Source organism: Schistocerca gregaria, chromosome 1 (genome assembly GCF_023897955.1).
Source record: "Schistocerca gregaria isolate iqSchGreg1 chromosome 1, iqSchGreg1.2, whole genome shotgun sequence".
In the NCBI taxonomy this organism is placed as follows: domain Eukaryota; kingdom Metazoa; phylum Arthropoda; class Insecta; order Orthoptera; family Acrididae; genus Schistocerca; species Schistocerca gregaria.
In genome coordinates, this window is record NC_064920.1 from 635,922,788 (window position 1) to 635,937,273 (window position 14,486).

At 39.2% G+C, this 14,486-nt stretch overlaps 1 protein-coding gene across 2 annotated transcripts in view; it reads right to left on the reverse strand.

Moving 5' to 3' along the window:
- Positions 1 to 14,486, reverse strand: part of LOC126360331 (TBC1 domain family member 9-like) — a 184,812-nt gene that overhangs the window by 55,593 nt on the left and 114,733 nt on the right. For both annotated transcript variants that reach the window (XM_050007700.1, XM_050007701.1), the window contains exon 16: positions 12,835 to 13,020. In XM_050007700.1, coding sequence (XP_049863657.1) covers positions 12,835 to 13,020 — 186 coding nt within the window. The remainder of the gene's footprint in view (positions 1 to 12,834; positions 13,021 to 14,486) is intronic.

Sequence of the window (14,486 nt, forward strand, 5' to 3'; positions counted from 1 at the left end):
TATCTGCAGTGAAAAAAACTTCCTTGCTTAGTATGCAGAGGTTCTTACCATTACGGTGTAAAGTCAAGTGCCAGCATGCCAGTCTGGGAATGATAAAGCAGAGGTGGCTGTGAAAAGATGTCAGCCAATCTCACATTGACCAACCCCTCTCCACGACAATGACAGCAGCGACCCCTATGTGAAGAGGACCGACTGGCGACGCCCAGTTGAGTAGTAGCTTCAGGACTAGCGACGTGGATAGAAGCATCAACACTCGTTACTTCACTTGTACACACTATGTAGCTCAGACCTGGAATTGCTTATACTGAAGAAGATTGATTATTTCATATGTCGCCCTTTGCTTGCGACACATCTCTGTAATTGTGAAGTTAAGAATTGTATCTTTTCATTTTGTAATAAAACTTATTGATAAGATTTGTTTGAGTGTGTCTAGCAACCTGAGCATCAAGGTTTCTTAGACGCCACATTTTTGACAACAAGCATGGAGATGTAATATTTGGGACGAGAAGGTGAACCAACACCAACATAGCATGTTTACACTTTGCACCTAGGGCCTAGCTGCCACCGTTTCCTTTTGTCGTGGGCTTCTGTAATTCTACCTTGTCTTTTTTTGCAGGGCTGTTTTTACATGCTTTAACAAGTCTCTTCTAGTATTTTTGATAATCAGTGTTTTCAGGTGGGCACTGCAGAATTTTCTTTGCTTGGGTGCTTATTGCTTGCCTTGTCTGCTTATTGCATTTGCCTATTCCAAAATGAGCAATCCACCTCTCCCAACCCCTGTTCAGGCACCTCAGCTGCAAGCGATAGATGCAACGCAGCTAACACAGATGTCTCAGTTTCAGATGCAGCAGATCTCAACTCTACTACACACTGTACAGCAGTTATTAACCACTAAAGCAGCTACCACAGCACAAAGTGCAACAATGGTAGCTTTGAGTGCCACACTGTCTTTTCACCAGTTTAATGAAAAAGAAGAGAAATGGCTTAAGTGGTTGCAAGAATGAAACCCTCATTATTCATAATGTACCAGGTACTGTGAAACTATTTTACTTTTTGTCAATGTTCCCAAATGCCACTCTGAGTGAACTTTCCTATGAGCAGGTTATAGATTCTTTAACTAACTATTATGACCAACAAGTGAATGTGGTGGTAGTCAGGTACCAATTCTTTCATTGCAAGAAAAGGTCAGAACAAACTTTCTGTGAGAGATTTGCAGGGTATGACGAGGAAATACAAATTCAAATGTGCTTGTGGTGCTTTATATTCAGAAGTAATGTGTAATGCGATCATGTACAATGTAACTGATGTGAAACTTAGAAGACAGATTTTGAAACAGTCAGACCCATCATTCCAGCATGTAGTGCAAGTCCTAGACCAGTATGATTCAGATGCCGTGTCAGCCGATAAATTTGAGCAGCCACCAATTCGTCAGGTTGACGCGTCCCTTGCTTACAAATGGCCCAGTAGGCAGCAACAGCCCTCCCGCACCATGCCTCTCTAAACAGACGAACAGAATTAAGTCATGCCCTCAGTGCTATTCACAGCACAAACACCAAGACTGCCCACCCACACAAGCACAGTGTTACGTTTGTGGCAAGAACTGTTGCATACAATCCATGTTTTTGCAAAGGAATAAACATAATAATTCTGCCCACACCAAAACCCTAGTCACAAGGCCAAAGTAATCAATGCTGTGTTCAAAGCCTGCTGCAAGCATGAGCAAAACTAGCCAGCAAACAGTTTCTTCAGTGCTACGCCAGTCCAACAAACTTTTTGTTCATTTGCTTCTTTGTGGGAAATGTAGGAAATTTCAGTTGGACATGGGTGCCTCTGTTACATTGCTGAATCATTACACATACAAAATGTTAGGCTCCCCATGTTTTTCTAAAATAGCACACACCTGACGGCTTATAACAGACAAGACATTTACGTTCTCGGAAAATGTACTTACCTGCTATGTATCACTCACATAAGCGAACAGTGACTCTTTTGGTGCTACAATCACATGATTGTGAGAACATATTTGGTCTTGATTAATCTGATTGGTTTGGCTTTAACATTCAGGACAATTTGTTGTCAGTGTCTTCATTCCATGCAAAAGACAGTGTAGCTAGCTTGCCAAAAGAATTCCCTGAACTCTTTTCTGAAGGTTTAGGCAAGGCTAACAATTTTGTTGCACTTATTTCTTTTAAAGAAAATACACAGTTGAAATTTTGCTGGGCCAGAACAGTTCCCATTGCATTACAGGACAAAGTCACTGCTGAACTTGAGGAATTTCAAGACTGTGGAACTATTGCGCCCATACAAGCTAGTCAATGGGCAAGTCCACTGGTTTTGCTCCCCAAACCTTCAGGTTGCATTCGCCTTTGCATTGACTAAGTCTATGGTCAACCTAGACTCTGCGATTGATACTTATCCCTTGTCATGCCAAGAGGATCTCGTAGACAGATTAGTTGCTGATCGCCCTTTTCAAAAATTGATTTGCATGACATATATCTTTCTTCAAATAGCACTAGATGAAGGATATCAAAACGTGTGTTGTGAACACTCATTTGGTCTTGTTTAAATATTTGTGTTTGCCTTTCGGCAATGCTTCCACCTCCACCACTTTCCAACGGTATTTGGAACAGCTGACTGCTCAGTACCAAACTGTTCAAACTATTAAGATGACATTGTCTTATCAGATCATACAGCTGAAGAACACACTACAGATTTGCATGCTTTGTTTCATATGTTAACTGATGCAGGACTAAAGTATAGACCGGACAAGTGGGATTTTTTAAAACCTGAGTTGCAATATCTTGGTCATGTCAAACAGTCAAGGTGTACATCATCTTAGGTCACAATTTTTTAGCCACGTGAGACCTGCCAGTTCCTCGCAATGTCACAGAATTGCAGTCAGTCTTAAGGAAAATGAACTACTATATTCGGTTCATACTGAGTGCTGCACAAATTGCAGCTCTATTGCATCACTTGCGTCACAAGAATGTGCCCTTTGTTTGGACAGATGAGTGCCAAGACACTTTTCGAAAACTTAAAGATGCATTTCTCAGTCATTTAAGCTCGGTTCACTTTGATTTTGAGAAACCAGTTGTGTTGCAAGTTTACACTTATTCATACAGAATCAGTGCAGTGCTCTCGCACAGATTTGGCGATAAAGACAGACCTATTGCTTTTGCATCAAAAGTGTTGTCCAAAAGCTCAGTGTAACTATTCACAAACAGAGAAAGAGGCATTGGCTATTGTGGATGGTGTCACCAAATTCCACCACTATTTGTATGGCAGAAAATTCTGATTATTAACGGATCACAAACTGATGCAGTCCTTGTTTTATCCGATGAAGCCAGTTCCTGTACGAACTGATCAAAAATTGCAAAGATGGGCTTTGTTGTTGTCTCAATACCAGCACGAGATTGTGTATTGTCCAACATCTCAACATGGTAATGCAGAAACACTTTCAGATCTTCTGACTGACGCTTTTGCTGCATCTAGTTGTCACTTTGAAGCTCAGGATTCTGAACTGCTTCAATCCTTTCCTCTCAGCTTTAGGAAAATAGCACAGTCCACGGAAGCTGATTCAAATTTGAACATTTTGCTCAAATACATTCCCACATCTTGGCCTTGCTCATTGCATAGCATAAAGAACTCTGTAGTGCACAGAAACTTTGCATGTTGGCATAGCCTCGCTATACAGCAAGGTGTGAGTCTGGTACAAAATAACAGTGGACAGTCCCTTGTGTTCATCCCCCGAAGCTTTGCAAAAAGAAGTGTTGCAGTTACTTCTCCAAGGACACTGGGGGATTGTTCATATGAAACAGTTAGTCCATCAACACTATACTTGGCACGGCATGGACAGCCAAATAGAACAGGTGAAGTCACGGTGTCACGCATGTGCGGAAAATCAGTCCACTCCACCACAAAAATTCTCTGCTTGGCGTAAGTTGCAATCACCATGGCAACATGTGCATGTAGACTTTGCGAGACCTTTTTGGAACACTCATTGGTTGATTGTGGTAGAACATTAAACCAAATTTCCTTTTCCTGTGCCACTGAACTCGACAATGTCATGTAGCACAATTCAGGTGTTGTCTATTTTTTTGCCTCGAAGGTTTGCCTGAAGTCATAGTGTCAGACAACTGCCCTCAATTCATGTCAAATGAGTTCGAAACAGTCTGTGAATGCAATGGCATTCGGCATCTAACTAGTGAACCATTCCACCCACAGTCAAACCGTGAAGCAGAATGTTTTGTCACAACTTTCAAGCATCAGATGGCCAAACTTCGCACCGCACACACCAGGAATCAAGCACTGCAACTGTTTCTCATCTCCTATCATTCTCATCCACAAGATGCACCATCGCTGGCGGAATTGCTTCACAGCCACTGTCATCGGACACTGTTCCATGCTCCTCAGCATCAGACACCGAAGGAAGGCCACAAGTAACACTCCGCTCTGCATGATATTGTGTTTTTCAGGGTTATTAGTGGCAGCAGATGGCGGGTCTTGTGTCTTAAGTCTGCCTGTCTGCAACTTGATGCATCCTCTTCATGGTTAATAGCCATCTTCCTTTTTCCTACATTGTTAATATTCCTACCTGGAGTTTCCATTGTTTAATAATTAATATAGTATTTCCATTGTGGCCCAAATAAACATCAATGATACATTGAAGTGTTTCAGTGCCAGTTAAACTGACAATCATCATCATCATCATCATCATCATCATCATCATCATCATCATCATCATCATCATCATCATCATTTAAGACTGATTATGCCTTTCAGCGTTCAGTCTGGTGCATAGTCCCCCTTATAAAATTCCTCCATGATCCCCTATTCAGTGCTAACATTGGTGCCTCTTCTGATGTTAAGCCTATTACTTCAAAATCATTCTTAACCGAATCCAGGTACCTTCTCCTTGGTCTACCCCGACTCCTCCTACCCTCTACTGCTGAACCCAAGAGTCTCTTGGGTAATCTTTCTTCTCCCATGCGTGTAACATGACCCCACCATCTAAGCCTGTTCACCCTGACTGCTACATCTATAGAGTTCATTCCCAGTTTTTCTTTGATTTCCTCATTGTGCAGACCCTCCTGCCATTGTTCCCATCTACTAGTACCTGCAATCATCCTAGCTACTTTCATATCCTTAACCTCAACCTCATTGATAAGGTAAACTGAATCCACCCAGCTTTCGCTCCATACAACAAAGTTGGTCGAAAGATTGAACGGTGCATAGGTAACTTAGTCTTGGTACTGACTTCCTTCTTGCAAAAGAGAGTAGATCGTAGCTGAGCGCTCACTGCATTAGCTTTGCTACATCTCATTTCCAGTTCTTTCACTATGTTGCCATCCTGTGAGAATATGCATCCTAAGTACTTGAAACCATCCACCTGTTCTAACTTTGTTCCTCCTATTTGGCACTCAGTCCCTTTATATCTCTTTCCCACTGACATTACTTTTGTTTTGGAGATGCTAATCTTCATAACAAAAGTAATGTCAGTGGGAAAGAGATATAAATGGATTGAGTGCCAAATAGGAGGAACAAAGAAACAATTATCAATCACAATCAACAATTATCAATCACACCAAAATGATGTTACTTCATTTGCTCCTTTAGAAAACTTTTCTTCAAATCAAATGTATGATTTAAAAGTCTCTCTCTTAAGATATGACTTTGAATGACCTTTAGCATTACTAAAATTATTTAATTCAATTTGGAAACTTAAAAGGTCTGCTAATCAGGCAGCTTGGGCAGTGCCCAGATCTTCTGACAGTCATACCATACTGTCCACAGAATTAGATCATTTTTCTTCTTTAACAGAGTGGATAGTGCTTTGTGTCACATTGTGACATTAAATTTCAATTTGTTCCCTCATCTGGAGCAGGTTTGATGCCTGTTTCAACTGAAAACATTGTGAGTAAACATCATTCTAAGAATTGCAAACCATATTATACTAGGCTCTGAATAAACCCTGGAAGTATGACTCAGTAGCAGTCCTTCCCTTTACACTCTATTTCTTTAGGAGCAAGGTCATCAGCTTCAAACGTTTTGTTCTCTGACCATTCCCTTTTCAGAAACAACTAGTAAATCCTATGCAGCCTTTGAACATTCAGTTCCGAGAGAAGATACCTCCTGCCTGTTTAAACTTCACAGAAATAAATTTCAGAGAATTTTTACCTATTCATGAATTGTATGTAATTATTACCTTTTTTTGCACACTTGTGGCTATTATTGTTCCCCCACCCCCCTCCTCCTTTAGGAGACCTCTAATTCATAATGAGTACACCAATTCAAAATCTGTGCACACCTTGCAGCACTCTCAACAAGTACATTAAACCAGACTGGAATGCGATACAGTTTCTTGTCAGAGATTTAATACTTGCAATGAAATTTTGCAGCACTTATCAATAAGTTGACTGTCACTTTTGACTTCAGTGATCTTTAAATGTCTCATGATAAAACAATCCTGTGACATCCTAGGATTCCGCCATCATCCAGAGCACATTTCTGTGACTAACATGCTGAGCTATTTCTAAGTAACTACGCAACAGTCAGGTAAATACCTTGTCACACTGCAGCCTACGATAATGGATTCACATCAATGTATATGGACCAAAATTAAGAGGTTGCATATACTACTGTCCCCTATGTGTTACTCCCAAAGGGAGCATTAAGAAGAAAATTAGACAAATTACAGTGTGCACAGAGGCATTTAAGCAAACAATCTTCCTGCAAACTATCCATGTATGAAATGAGAAGGAACCTTAATATATGTTACTATAGAAATTATCCATTGCCATACCCTTCAAGTGGATTCAAAGTAGAGATTGTGTAATGTAGATGCAGACTTGAACCTGGAATCTTGCCTTTCAATGGCAATACACTTACCGACTGAGCCACACAGGCAGGACTCACAACCTGCCCTCATGGTTTTATTGCTGCTAGTGTCCATTTCTTTCACTCCAAACTTCACAGAAGTTCTCCAAACTGCCTTATTGGACTAGCACATGCCACACTTCCAGAAATGTCTGTCAAATCAAAACTTAACCATAAAAAGGCTGAATGTGTACTATTCAGAACTTTTCATTATACACTGGTGAGCCAAAATGTTATGACCACATACTTAATAGCATGCATCTTCACATTTGGAACACGAAACAGCAAGGATGCCTCATAGCATGGATTTGTGCAGTTCCATAAACTAAGGGTTGGCAATCTGTGGGTGAAGAGCTGGTGCCTGAATGTCACAAATTTTCTCCATCGCATTCAGACGAGGCAAATTTGGTAGATAATTCATAAAACCCAGTTCACTGCAATGCTCCTCAAACCACTCGAGCATAATTTTGGTCTTGTGATGCAGGGAGTTATCCTGCTGAAAGATGCTATCACCAGGGGGGAAGACACGAAGCATGAAGGGCTGCAAGTGGTCCACAATTATGATCATGTATTCCAGAATGAATTTTTCACTCTCAGTGGAGTACGCACTGATACAAAACTCCCTGGCAGATCCAAACTGTGTGCCGGAATGAGACTAACTTGTGGCCTTTACCTTTCGTGAGCAAGTGCCCTACCTTCTGAGCTACCGAAGTATGACTCACGAACTGACATCACAGCTCCACTTCCGCCAGTACCTCACCTCCTATCTTCTAAACTTCACACAAGTTCTCATGAATGGTTGAAATATGCTGAAGTTAAGCCACTGTTTAAGAAGGGAGATATAAAAAAATAAAATAAAATAAAAATAAAAAGAAAGCATCAAATTTCCGTCCAATTTCACTGTTGCCAGCATTCTCAAAAATTTTAGAAAAAGTAATGTACAATTGGCTTTATAACCATTTTATCTCAAATAACATACTGTCAAAGTCACAGTTTGGTTTTCTAAAGGGTTCTGATATTGAGAAGGCTATCTACACTTACAGTGAAAATGTGCTTAATTCATTAGACAAAAAATTGCAGGCAACTGGTATATTTTGTGATCTGTCAAAGGCATTTGACTGTGTATATCACAATATCCCTTTAAGTAAATTAGAATATTATAGTGTAACAGGAAATGCTGCAAAATGGTTCAAATTTTATATCTCTGACAGGAAACAAAGGGTGTTATTAGGAAAGAGACATGTATCAAGCTATCAGGCATCATCCAACTGGGAACTAATTACACGTGGGGTCCCACAAGGTTCCATTTTGGGGCCCTTTTTCTTGTGTATATCAATGACCTTTCATCAGTAATATTACCAGATGCCAAGTTCGTTTTGTTTGCCGATGATACAAACATTGCAATAAACAGCAAATCAAGTGTAGTCTTAGAAAGATCAGCTAATAAAATATTTGTGGACATTAATCACTGGTTCCTAGCCAATTCCTTGTCACTAAACTTTGAAAAAACACACTACATGCAGTTCAGAACTTGTAAGGGGTGTCACACGAGTATATGCCTAACATATGAGGACAAGCAGATAGAAGAAGTGGACAGTGTTAAATTCTTGGGATTACAGTTTGATAACAAATTCAACTGGGAGGAGCACACCACAGAACTGCTGAAGCATCTTAACAAATCTCTATTTGCAATGCGAATTGTGTCAGACATAGGGGATATAAAAATGAAAAGGCTGGCATACTATGCTTACTTTTATTCCATAATGTTATATGGGATTATTTTTTGGGGTAATTCATCAAGCCAAGCTAAAGTTTTCCAGGCACAAAAACGTGCAGTAAGAGTTCTATATGGTGTGAACTCAAGAACATCCTGCAGAAACCTGTTTAAGGAACTAGGGATATTAACTACTGCTTTCCAATATAGTTATTCCTTAATGAAATTTGTCATTAAAAATATATCACTTTTTCAAACCAACAGCTCAATTCACGGAATCAATACTAGAAATAAGAATAATCTTCACAAGGATTTAAAGTCACTTAGTCTTGTACAAAAAGGTGTACATTATTCAGGAACATACATTTTCAATAACTTGCCAGCAGCCATAAAAACCTTAACAACAAATGAAATTCAGTTTAAGAGAAACCTAAAGGATTTGTTGGTGGCCAACTCCTTCTACTCCATTGATGAATTCCTCAGTAGAACTAACTGATTTGTGTGTGTGTTATAACAACTTCTGCACAATTTCAGTGCAGTAATGTGTTCATTGTATATATATATATATATATATATATATATATATATATATATATATATATGACGATGTAAATAAAACAGAAAGAAACTTCCACATGGGAAAAATATATTAAAAATAAAGATTCCAAGACTTACCAAGCGGGAAAGCGCCGGCAGACAGGCACATGAACAAAACACACAAACACACACACAGAATTACAAGCTTTCGCAACTGGCAGTTGCTTCGTCAGGAAGGAACTGCCAGTTGCGAAAGCTTGTAATTCTGTGTGTGTGTTTGTGTGTTTTGTTCATGTGCCTGTCTGCCGGCGCTTTCCCGCTTGGTAAGTCTTGGAATCTTTATTTTTAATATATATATATATATATATATATATATATATATGTGTGTGTGTGTGTGTGTGTGTGTGTGTGTGTGTGTGTGTGTGTAAATAAATAAAAAACTTTTTTTATTTTAGATTCAGTGCATTAGTATTTGTAAAATGACTCTTTCATATAGTGTTCATAAAAAAATGACGATCATTCCACTTGGGACCTGTGGAATGGTACATTAGCTTATTTGTTTTAGGTGTAAATATTTGCCATGTATTATTGTTTTTCTGACATGTTCTACATCCTGGAGGACCTCCTCACTATGGATCAATTGGAATGAAAGTAAATCTAATCTAATCTAATCCTCTGAATCTTGCAGGACTAACACTCCTGTAAGTAAGAATATTACAGAGACACGGCTTGGCCACAGGCTGGGGGATGTTCGGAATAAATTTTCCACCCTGTGGTGGCACGTCCACTAATGTGAAACTTCCTGGCAGATTAAAATTGTGTGCTGGACTTCTGTGAAGTTTGGAAAGTAGGAGAAGAGTTACTGTTGGAAGTAATGCTGCGAGAACAGATCATGAGTCATGCTTGGGAGGCTCAGTTGGTACAGCACTTGTCTGTGAAAGGCAAAGGTCCCAAGTTTGAGTCTTGGGCTGACACAGCTTTAATCTGTCAGGATGTTTCATTATTTACAAGTCCATAGCTTTGATTACTGTGAAAGGTGTTATAGATATCCAAGTGAATGCCCCTCATATCATAATGCTGCCAAAACCGATCTCGGTCCATGGCACAGTGCATGTTTTGAGCAGTCCTACGCCTGGATGATGGTGTATCTGGACATGACGATCAACCTGGTGTAACAAGAAATGCGATTCATTTGAGCAGGCAATTTAATTCCAACTATCCACAATTCAATTTCAATTAAATCCCACACAATACAGTCATGATTAACTGTCTTGTCGGGTCAACATGGCAACACAGAGTGTCATCACCTACAGCGGCCCTGCTCACCATGTGCTGAGCAGTGTGTACTGAGACACTTTTGCTTGCCCCAACACTGCACTTTGTCATCAGATCTGCCACAGATCAACATATATCCTGCTTTACAGAATGTGCAAGGCTCCAACCTCCACATTCTGTGATGAGGCTTGGAGATCCAGCACCTAATTGCCTACTCATGAATTCACCATCCTTCAACCACTTCTCAGATGTTCACAATAGTAGTATGCAAACATCCAACCAGCATCATTCTTTATGAGGGAGTCATTCCTAGACATGGGGCCATAATCACCTCTGCTTTGATAAAGTAACTTATGTTAGTGGATTTCCACATTTGAGGCCCATACCATTCCTAAAATGATTCTTCATTCATCTCTGGTCCACTTATACACTTCTATTATCCCAACCCAAGCACACAATGCACTGTGCAATGGTATTACATCTTAGCTCATCAGTGTATTTCGCTTTTACATAAATCTGAAATGCACTATGTAAATCACTTCAACATATTTCCAATGGTGAAATAAAATCTGCCAGAAAGTTTCATATTTCCATCAGGTTAAGCTACTATGAAAACCATTATTACCATCTTATAACCAGTTATTTCCATATCCAGGACTCCATGACCTTACAGAAACAATAACACACTTAAATAGAGCAAGGTTTAGACCACACACAGTAATTTTTCTACATAGTCACCAGCACTTTTGCCAACAGTGAGCAAGAACCTGCATGCTGCACTTCAAAAAAGCTGATCCAGCTGAGGATAGCCATGGTATTACAGCATTGTTGGCATCTGAGTCTGGAAAATGTTGGTCACATAGTCTCTTTTTTTGTGAGCTGCCACATTACTACTGTACAGTGGATGTAGTAGGGCAGTCCATCCAAATTCTGTAGCGAGTTCCATGGTAGCAAAACTGTTGTGCAGCTTGCTGTTATAGTGTTGCAAGGAGAAATTCGTCATCTTCTCTGGCCTCACCCTGGAAATTTGGGCATTTGGCTTAGTGTTTTCTTGGAGTGGCCTCTTAGGCTTTTTCAGTGTGACTGGTTAATTATTTGATTCCAGATGTTCTGCCAGTTGTTGTTTTCATTTCATGCACAATATCCAGCAAGAAATCCAACAATCTTCTTCAGGTGCTGCAAGCTTTGCTGGTGTGTGTACTTTCTGCATTGACTCCAATCAGACAGTGTGGTCATCAAAATATTGCGCATAAAATGGAAACACCACCTCGCCAGAAAATCTGGAAGCACGCTGTTGCCTTTCAGTGTTTTGGATTGACAGTTGCCCCAAGGCATCCAAAATAACCACACCCTATCCATGACAGAAGATGCATGCACATCATTTTACCTACAGATATAAGTGTCTTTTTTTACTACTTTTTTGTTGGAAATTCACGTGCCACCAATCTATGGAGTGTCTTTTAGATTCTGGCTCACAATGGTGACAACATATTTCATCTCTTGTGATGATGTTACTTAGAAACGTTTCACCTTCAGCCTGCTATTGTTCCAGCAGGGCCAGACAAATTTCCATTTCATGAATTTTTTGGTCTTCTATAAGCATTGAAGAGACTCTTTGTAATGACCAAGGTTACGTAATCTCTTGTGACAGTCAGCTGTACACACAATTACCTAGTTATAATCCACTGATAATCATTGATGAGCTGATCAAAACACTTATCATTTTGAGGGATGGGAGGGTCTGCCAGGATATGACTTTCATGCATATCTTTTTCAACACTAGTAAAACAACGGTACCCATTGCCTCACATTACTCATGCTTACAGTATTATCTCATACCTTTAGCGAGTTCTGATGGATTTCAATTAGTGTAATTTTTCCAGCAGTGGGCAATTCAATTTTTTTTTTTTTTTTGGAACTCTATGACAACCCCATTTTGGAATGCTTTGCTGCCATTGCTGTTGCTATCTGCTGCAGCACAATGAAGCCAACAGGAAATCAGTGAGAACTTAAAAAAATTCTACTACACCAACATAATCTGACTAGGACACCCCTCAAAGTAAAAAAAGGGACACATTAGTTTTGAAAGGACGCTAATATGCTAAAAGTAGATGATTATGCAGCTTACCATGCAGTAGCAAGAATTCTAAATTTGCTCAAGAGATGACCAATAATTGCCTCAACTATATGTTATGTATAACACATTTAAAATGTCAGTATTCACTGGTATACTCAATTTATCAAATTCTTCATTTCTTTTTTAGCAAACTGTCAGGTCTACATGACATACTTTTGCATAAAAATTATATTTTCAAACATGAGAAGATCAAGTAGATAAATGAACCATATTTGAAAATGATACTGGAATACCTTTGCTGCTCTACAAGTAACATAATACGCCCACCATAAGACGAAAATCAATATCACATTACCTGCAACTCTTCTGTAGTGAAATAACCCTCTGATGCAACACTACGGATTACATTACGACCAACGCCATCCTCCAGTTGCTGCACAACTCTTAACCTATACTTCAAGCGGAGGCGTTCTATACTGTTAGCAGTTAGAGTATCATAGTGTGTGTAGGCGTCATACAGCAGGCTCTGCACTGATATGCTCTGGTAGGTAAAAAGAAAACACTGTTATATAACTACAAATCACAAACTCTAATCAAAAATTTTAAAAAAATTCAAATCCATCTACAGACAAACTCAAAAAATATATCCTGTGTGAATTATATTAAGTTTACAAATTTACTGTAAAACTACAATAAAAAAGTAATCATACATCATAATATTACAAAGGTAAAGTAGCAATATGTGGGATATAAACTACATGTTACTTCCACAGTCAATTTTCACTCTGCAGTGGAGTGTGCACTGATTTGAAACTTCCTGTCAGATTAAAATTTTGTGCTGGACAAGGGCTTGAACCTGGGACCTCTGTCAGTCATCAATCACTTGCCTGCAAAAGGCAAAGATACTGGTTAAGGCCTCGGTCCAGCACACAATTGTAATCTGTGGGGTAGTTTTATATGGTATGTCTTTCACTCTCAATATGATACTTTGCATAAACACCAACTACTAAGTTATCTACAATTTCTGCATAACTGTACACTGAAAGCTCTGAAGTAGGAGGCAGCTTAGGGCTTTTGTCCAATTTTCATGTTACAGGTCTCTACCACTACTCTGTTTTTGCAAATGATGAGTCACTCATTACCAAATTATCAGAAAATCAACAACAAGTATCATTTTATTAGATTTTAAAATAATCAGTAGATGTGAAATATCTGAGTATTAAAGATCATCTTCAAGTTTTCTCTAAAATTTTGGGAATGCTCCTAGATGTTATATACTTCCAGGAAACATTTGGGTTCAGAACTTCAACCATCTTCCAAGTCAGTCACGCACTGACATTTTTTCTACTTATGACATTATTTCACTTGTGTATGTGCCTGCACCACATATTTTAGTATTATGATTACACTATAGCCTCTTTGATGCATAATACTACAATGTGTCGCACTATTTTCACCATCACAAACTGAGGATAGAAGTAAACATCTGACTTACTAATAAAACACAATTCGGTGAGGTAAATAGCATGTGGTCATGATCCTAAAATTTCCTCAATACATGGATGTTGTCATGAATGTAGAAAACTTTATGTCAGAGTGCTGCTATCCTGTTTGCACCAAATATTATTGAAGGATATACTAAGTACACTGTAATTTCTTCTGTTGGCATATGAAATCAGGTAAACTCTAGCAAGATGAAAGAGTTCCCCCGACTATTTATAGTACCTAAAACTAAAAGTCTGTAAATAAAACTGATACAAGAATTCAATATGCGTATAATGAGGAGTGGCAGAATTCAAAGGCACAGTGAGGAGTGGCAGAATTCAAAAGCACAGATAAAGCTGCAGCCACCTGTATTAAGGTCTGGTGCACGTTCGGTTTCGCAGTTAGCCACAGTTTGGCTGTGTCCACCTATACAGGTAGACAACTAGTTAGATTGCATAACCATGTACTACCCAGCAACATAATGTTGGGCTGCTGGACATTATGTTGCTAGTTTCACAAGTG